Source organism: Scomber japonicus, chromosome 14 (genome assembly GCF_027409825.1).
Source record: "Scomber japonicus isolate fScoJap1 chromosome 14, fScoJap1.pri, whole genome shotgun sequence".
Classification (NCBI taxonomy): domain Eukaryota; kingdom Metazoa; phylum Chordata; class Actinopteri; order Scombriformes; family Scombridae; genus Scomber; species Scomber japonicus.
This window is the reverse complement of record NC_070591.1, coordinates 4,016,682-4,024,181: the sequence shown is the minus strand read 5'-3', so window position 1 is coordinate 4,024,181 and position 7,500 is coordinate 4,016,682. Positions and strand designations below refer to the sequence as shown.

Below are 7,500 nucleotides of genomic sequence, written 5' to 3'. Positions count from 1 at the left end.
TCTCAGTAATACAGCAGTGTGTTGTGTTATTTCTCTCTCTAATAAACCATGGAAGCGTTAACGATGGTTCTTCTCACCGCTCGGAGCTGCTGGACGGTTCGGTCTCTGTTAGCAACGTCACTCTGAAGCTGCTTCTTTGATTTTTCTGCATCTGAAAGCTTCTGCTTCAACACTCTCTCCTCTTCTCTCATGGTGGAGATCTTTAAAGAGAAGAGAAGAAGAAGAACACGATCACAGGAAAATAAAGGTTTACAAAACATTATAGATGAAATGAATTCAAGCGGATTAATCTTAAAGACAAATTAAACCCTTTAAGTTTTTTAAATAATCTAATTCCTAATATCCTAATTTATGCACGAGCATCTAATGAAGCCTGAAATGTACTTATAAATGTATTTACTTGCTTAAATTTACTTGCAGTTGACTTAAAATGAATATTTAATGATGCTTTTAATTTGTTACTCCCTTTGCTTTAATACTTTTACAGCAAAAGCTCTTTTTTAATTAGTGAGGGAGAGAAACAGAAGAACAAAAAGGAGGAGAGAAAAGGCAGCTAATCATTATTACTTTAGGAAAAGGCGTAACATTTCACAAAAAAAACCTTCTCTCCTTCCCTACCTCCTTCTCTCCCTCCCTCTTTCCATACCTCCTTCTCTCTCTTGCCTCCTTATCTCTCTCCTTACCTACTTCTTTCTCTCCTTCCCTCATTCTCTCCTTCTCTCCCCTTCCCTCCTCATCTCTCTCCTTCCCTACCTCCTTCTATCCTTCTCTCTCTCCTTCCCTCCTTCTCTCTCTCCTTCCCTACCTCCTTCTATCCTTCTCTCTCTCCTTCCCTACCTCCTTCTCTCCCTCTTTCCCTCCTCTCTCTCCTTTCCTAGCTCCTTCTCTCTCTCCTTATCTCCCTCCTTCCCTACCTCCTTGTCTCCTCCCCTCTTTCTCTCCTTCTCTACCTCCTTCTCTCCTTCCCTACCTCCTTCTCTCCTTCCCTACCTCCTTCTCTCCTTCCCTACCTCCTTCTCTCCCTTCAGGAACAATCATCTAATGCAAAGTCTGATCAATCAGTTTGTGTGTGTGTGTGTGTGTGTGTGTGTGTGTGTGTGTGTGTGTGTGTGTGTGTGTGTGTGTGTGTGTGTGTGTGTGTGTGTGTGTGTGTGTGTTATACCTCTTTCTGGACTTGCTGCATCTGCTTCTTGTAGTCGGCCAGCTTCTCTCTGAGGTCTGAAGTGTCGTCCTCTTTCCTCTGCAGGTCGAGGCCGAGGCTCTTCACTTTCTCCGTCTCCTGCTTGGCATTTTCTTTTAGTCTGGGGACAAAAATAATAAAAAATAAAAAATAAAAAAAGATTAAAAAAAACAATGAAGTGCTGTCAGTGATTTAAAAAGACAGGATAGTACACTGTCACCAGCCTCCTTTAATAGAGGAGAGGAGATGAATGCAACCTTTAAATAACCCAAAGAGTGAATGCTGTAGAAGAAGGAGAGACGGAGGGAGAGAAGGAAGGAGAGAATGAGAGAAGGAGGGAGAGAAGGAGGATGGAAGGAGAGAAGGAGAGAAGGGGAGAAGGAGGGAGATAAGGAGACAAGGAGAGAAAGAGGGAGAGAAGGAGAGGTGGAGGGAGAGAAGGAGAGAAGGAAGGAGAAAAGGAGGGAGAGAAGGAGGAGGGAAGGAGAGAAGGAAGGAGAGAGGGAGAGAAGGAGGAGGGAAGAAGAGAAGGAGAGAAGGGGAGAAGGAGGGAGAGAAGGAAGGAGAGAAGGAGACAAGGAGAGAAAGAGGGAGAGAAGGAGAGATGGAGGGAGAAGAGGAGAGAGAGAAAGAAGGAAAGAAGGAGAGAAGGAAGGAGAGAAGGAGGAGGGAAGGAGAGAAAGAGGGAGAGAAGGAGAGATGGAGGGAGAGAAGGAAGGAGAGAAGGAGGGAAGGAGAGATGGAGGGAGAGATGGAGGGAGAGAAGGAGAGAGAGAAGGAAGGAGAGAAGGAGAGAGAGAAGGAGGAGGGAAGGAGAGAAGGAGAGAAGGAAGGAGAAAAGGAGGGAGAGAAGGAGAAGGGAAGGAGAGAAGGAGAGAAGGAGGAGGGAAGGAGAGAGAGAAGGAAGGAGAAAAGGAGGGAGAGAAGGAGGAGGGAAGGAGAGAAGGAAGCAGAGAGGGAGAGAAGGAGGAGGGAAGAAGAGAAGGAGAGAAGGGGAGAAGGAGGGAGAGAAGGAAGGAGAGAAGGAAGGAGAGGAGGAGAGAAGGAGGGAGAGAAGGAGAGAAGGAGGGAAGGAGAGATGGAGGGAGAGAAGGAGAGAGAGAAGGAAGGAGAGAAGGAAGGAGAGAAGGAGGGAGAGAAGGAGAGAAGGAGGGAAGGGAGGAGGGAGAGAAGGAGGAGGGGAGGAGGGAAGGAGAGATGGAGGGAGAGGAGGAGAGAAGGAGGGAGAGAAGGAGAGAAGGAGGGAAGGAGAGATGGAGGGAGAGAAGGAGAGAGAGAAGGAAGGAGAGAAGGAAGGAGAGACGGAAGGAGAGAAGGAAGGAGAAGGGAAGGAGAGAAGGAAGGAGAGAAAGAGGAGGGAAGGGGAGAAGGAGGGAAGGAGACAAGGAGACCAACCTTTCCCTGGACGGCAGAGTGTTTGTAGAGAGATGAAAGGAAAGAAGAAAAAGAAGAAGGAGACGAGGTAACACAGAGTACGATCATATGAAACAGGAAATGACTCAACATTTAGACACACTGCTTCCTGTTCTCTTTCTTCTGTTATATTATAATAATGGACAGTTTTAAACTGACCCCGTCTGTTTTGACTGTTCCTTCTTTCCTCCCTCCCTCCTTCTCTCTTTCTTTCCTTTCTCCCTCCTTTCCTTCCTTCCTTCCTTCCTCTTTTCCTTTCTAACTCCCTCCCTCCTACCTTCCTTACTTCTTTCCTCCCTCCTTTCCTTCCTTCCTCCCTTATTTCTTTCCTCCCTTATTTCTTTCCTTTCCTTCCCACCTTCCCTTTGTCCCTTATTTCTTTCCTTTCCTCCCTCCCTCCCACCTTCCTTCCTTTCCTCCCTCCCTCCTACCTTCCTTTCCCTTCCTCCCATCCTTCCTTTCCTTTTCTCCCTCCCTCCCACCTTCCTGGCTTTCCTCCCTCCTTTTCCTTCTCCATCCCTCCTACCTTCCTTTCCCTTATTTATTTCCTTTCCTTCCTCCCTTTCCTCCCTCCCACCTACCTTCCTTCCCTCCTTATTTCCTCCCTTCCTTCCTTTCCTTCCTTTCCCTTCCTCCATCCCTCCTCCTTACCTTCCTTCCCTCCTTTCCTTCCCTCCTGTCCTTCCTCCATCCCTCCTTTCCTTCCTTCCTTAACTCTAGGACAACAGGAGAGTTAAACCTGTGTATTATTAACCTGTTTCATCACCTTTAGTAAAGTAAAGATGAAGCTGTGTGTCAGACTTTATTTCACATTTCTTATAAACACTAAATAAAAAGAGTAAAAGCAGGAAGCTGAAGGAGGTCAAACTGATTTAAAGGATGAGTTCAGGTTTGGGAACAAACGCTGATTTAAGTGTTTGGGTTCCAGCTGCTTCTCCTACTTTAAAGTGTGCTCTCAGGTGAGGCTGACAGAGCTTTCAGTAAGTAAGCCTTTAATTAGTTCAGGGATGGATGTTTGCACCTGAGTGGAAAAACTACTAAAACAACAAGTAGAAGAAGAAATGATGTGATTTTATCCAACAGTTAAAAAAAACAAACCCAAAAAAGCAGCAAATCTTCACACTAGAGACACATGTTGGACATTTTTTCCCTAAAAACTGATTTAACCCTTTAAATACTGCTCATATTCTGACTCATAATTATCTTCCATCCCTCCTTCTCTCTCCCTCCTTCCCTCCCTCTCCCCTTCCCTCCCTCTCTCCTTTCCTCCTTCTCTTCTTATCTCCCTCCTTTCCTCCTCTCTCTCTCTCTCTCTCTTTCTCTACCTCCTTCCCTCTGTCTCTCTCTCCTTATCGCCTTCCCTACCTCCTTCCCTCTCTCTTCTCTACCTCCTTCCCTCCGTCTCTCTCTCTTTATCTCCGTCCCTACCTCCTTCTCTCCCTCCCTCTCTCTTCTCTCCCTCCTTCTCTGCTTCTCTCCCTCCTTCCCTATCTCATTCTCTCTCTCTCTCTCCCCTTCTCTCCATCTCTACCTCCTTCCCTCCATCTCTCTCTCCTTATCTCCTTCCCTCCATCTCTCTCTCTCTCCTTATCTCCTTCCCTACCTCCTTCTCTCCTTCTCTCCCTCCTTTCCTCCTGGATGAATCATTACAGCAAAGAAAAACATGTTTTAATATTTATTTTGGCTCTTGACTGTTGATTTCAGACAGAAAAAGTGTAAACCTGCCCTTTAAATAGCAGATAATAACACAATTATTTGTTGGCTAAAAAGAAAAATTAAGAAATGTAGTTTTCATATTTAGTCTCTACACTAATTCACATTCATAAATTCTTCCATCAGTCATTAATATATGTTTGATTAATCTTTTTTATGACTAGTTTTATGGAGAAAAGACATTCTCAATCACTATTTTATGATCCAGGAGAAAGTTTTATAGCATGCTGAATAAAACTACATGTTTTAATGCTGATTTTAGATTTTTTTTTTTAAATAAATACAGGTCATACTTGTACATTTGCTTCATAAAAATACATAAAACTGCATATCAGCTGCACCAAAATTAAAAAGTGATGCATTTTATTTCCTTTTTAGTAAACTGTTAGTCACATTAGGAAAGGTCCAGCTAAAATAAACATGTATATAGTGTTTTTAAAGCTCTCAAATGTAAAATAAATGGGTTAAATTTGACCCTGAATGGTATGAAAGGATTTTTAAACTATTAATCGACTTATGAGATTTACTTCTAATCATCTGCTGATCTATTAATCATTAACTTTTAGATGGATGAGAAGTCCTGGCTCATGAAAATAAAAAGGCCTGAATATAACTAGACTCCTGCTAGGTGATTTAATTAGATAGTATAATTAACCCTCCTGTTGTCCTCGAGTCAAGGAAGGAAGGAAGGAAGGAAGGAAGGGAGGAAGGAAGGAAGGAAGGAAGGAAGGAAGGGAGAGAGGAAGAAGGAAGGACAGAAGGAACGAGAGAAAGAGAGAAGGAGGGAGAGAGGAAGGAAAAGAGGAAAGGAGGAAGGAAGGAAAGAAGGAAGGAGGGAAGGAAATAAGGAAGGAAGGATGGTAGGTAGGAGGGAGGGAGGGAAGGGGAGAAGGAAAGAAGCAAGAGAAGGAAAGAAGGAAGGTAGGAGGAAGGTAGGGGGGAGGAAAGAAAGAGAGAAGGAGAGAGGGAGGAAACAAGGAAGGGAAAGAAGGTAGGAGGGAGGGAGAAAGGGAAAAAGGAAAAGAGGAAGGGTGGAAGGAAGGAAAGAAGGAAGGGAGGAAGGTGGGGGGAGTAAAGAAAGAGAGAAGGAGGGAGGAAGGAAGGAAATAAGGACAGAGGAAAGAAGGAAGAAAGAAAGAGAGAAGGAGGGAGGGAGAAAAGAAGGAAGGGAAGAAAAGAAGGAAGGAAGGAAGGAAGGAAGGAAGGCGTTACCTGTTGATCTCTTCTGCTTTCTTCTCCAGCTCTTCATCTTTCTGAGCGATGGCTTCGTGAGCGACGGCCAGCAGCTCCCTCCTCCTCTCCGCCTCCCTCCTCCTCGCCTCCTGCACCGCCTGGCTCTCCTCCTCCTCCCGTCTCTCCTGCGCCTCCTTCAGGCTCTTCTGCAGCGTCGCGGCCCTCGCCTCCGTCTCCCGCAGCTTCTTCAGCACCTCGGAGAGCTCCAGCGACTTCTCCTCCGTCTGCTGCGGAGTTTCGGCTTCGAGTTTTTCCTTCAAGGAGGCGATTTCAGCGTGGAGATCAGAGTTTAACTTCTTCAGATCGTCTTCGGCTGCGGAGTTCGAGTCACTTCTGCACTTCGCTTCCTCTAGCTGGCTCTTGAGCAGCTCTCCGCTCTTCTCCTGCTCACTGAGCTGCTGCTTCAGATCCTTAATGAGCTCGTCTGATGTTTCCTTCTCTTCTCTCTGTCTCTGTTTTAACTCCTCCAGCTGCTTTTTCGAGCTGCTCTCTTCTTGCTCTCGGAGCTTCTCGTTGACATCAGACGTCTCCTCTCGCTCCTGAAGCTTCCTCCTCAGCTCGTCCAGTTGTTGTTTGGAAGCTGCTTCCTGTTGCTCTGAGATCAGCTGTTTGGTAGCGAGCTCTTCTTTTACTCTCGCCAGCTCGTCCTGCAGCTCCAGCTTCTCGATTGTCTCCTTTTCCTCTGACGGGTTCTTCTTCAGGTCAGATATTGATGCGGTTGTTGTCTGCAGCTCTTCTTTCAGGCGTTGAACCTCCTGAGTCAGAGTCTGGATCTGGGAAGTCTTCTCCTGGATCTCATGGCTGCGTTCGTCCAGCTGAGTCTGAGCAGATTGTAGTTGGACGAAGGCTTGTTCAGCTCTCTCCGTCTCGCTGCTCACCTGGGATGAGATATGAGTCATTTTTAGACTTTTAGCATTTTGTATTAGTTTCATTATTATTCATCTTCATCTTCTATGTTTCAACGTTACAGTGTTTTTAGTACCAAAGTCCCTCTGAGGAAAGAAAGAAAAGGGAGGAAGATGAGGAAGGAAAGACAGAAAGAGGAGGAAGACTGCTCCTGATTATTTATTTAACCCTCCTGTTGAACTCGAGTCAAGGAAGGAAGGGAGGAAGGGAGAAAGAAGGAAGGTAAGGAGGGAGTAAGGAAGGAAGGAAGGGAGGAAGAAGGAAGGAAAGGAGGGAGGAAGGAAGGTAGGAGGGAGGGAGCATAGAAGGAAGGAAAGGAGGAAGGAAGGGAGAAAGGGAGGGGGGAAGGGAGAAAGGGAGGGAGGAAGGAAGGAAGGAAGGAAGGAAGGGTCAAAACAGACGGGGATGACGACACAAAGGTTATGACAGACTTTGAAAAGAAAATTGTGAACTTGTCCTTTTACACAAAAGTTTTAATCTGACTAAAGATTAAAACCATCCTGCGTCTCACCTGCTGCTCTGCTGCTTTTACTTTGGCGGCCAGCTCTCTGACTTCCTGCTGAAGCTCATCGCTCTCCTGCTGCCTTTTCTCTCTCTCCTCCGCCAGCTTGGAGATCTCGTTCCTCTCCGCCTCCAGGACGGACCGAGCTTCTTCTTTGCCGAGTTTCTCTTCACTAAGAGCAGCGAGCGCTCCTTCTCTGCTCCGCGTTTCCTCTGCCAGAGCCGCCTCAGCTTCCTTTTTGCTTTTCTTCTCTTCCTCGAGGGCCGCCTCAGCTTCCTCTTTGCCTCTCCTTTCTCCTTCGAGGGCCGCCTCAGCTTCCTCTTTGCCTCTCCTCTCTTCTTCGAGGGCCACCTCAGCTTCCTGTTTGCCTCTCCTTTCTCCTTCGAGGGCCGCCTCAGCTTCCTCTTTGCCTCTCCTCTCTTCTTCGAGGGCCACCTCAGCTTCCTGTTTGCCTCTCCTTTCTCCTTCGAGGGCCGCCTCAGCTTCCTCTTTGGCTCTCTTTTCTCCGTCGAGGGCCGCCTCAGCTTCCTCTTTGGCTCTCCTTTCTTCCTCA

The 7,500-nt window shown here is 46.5% G+C and overlaps 1 protein-coding gene across 1 annotated transcript in view; it reads right to left on the bottom strand.

Annotated features, from left to right (window-relative positions):
* The window catches only part of LOC128373277 (kinesin-like protein KIF20B), a 90,803-nt gene that overhangs the window by 62,610 nt on the left and 20,693 nt on the right, over nt 1-7,500 (bottom strand). Inside the window, exons 20-23 of the mRNA XM_053333567.1 lie at nt 6,957-7,172; nt 5,519-6,078; nt 1,163-1,301; nt 78-200 (exon numbers count right to left, since the gene is read on the bottom strand). Of these exons, the coding sequence (XP_053189542.1) occupies nt 78-200; nt 1,163-1,301; nt 5,519-6,078; nt 6,957-7,172 (1,038 nt within the window). The remainder of the gene's footprint in view (nt 1-77; nt 201-1,162; nt 1,302-5,518; nt 6,079-6,956; nt 7,173-7,500) is intronic.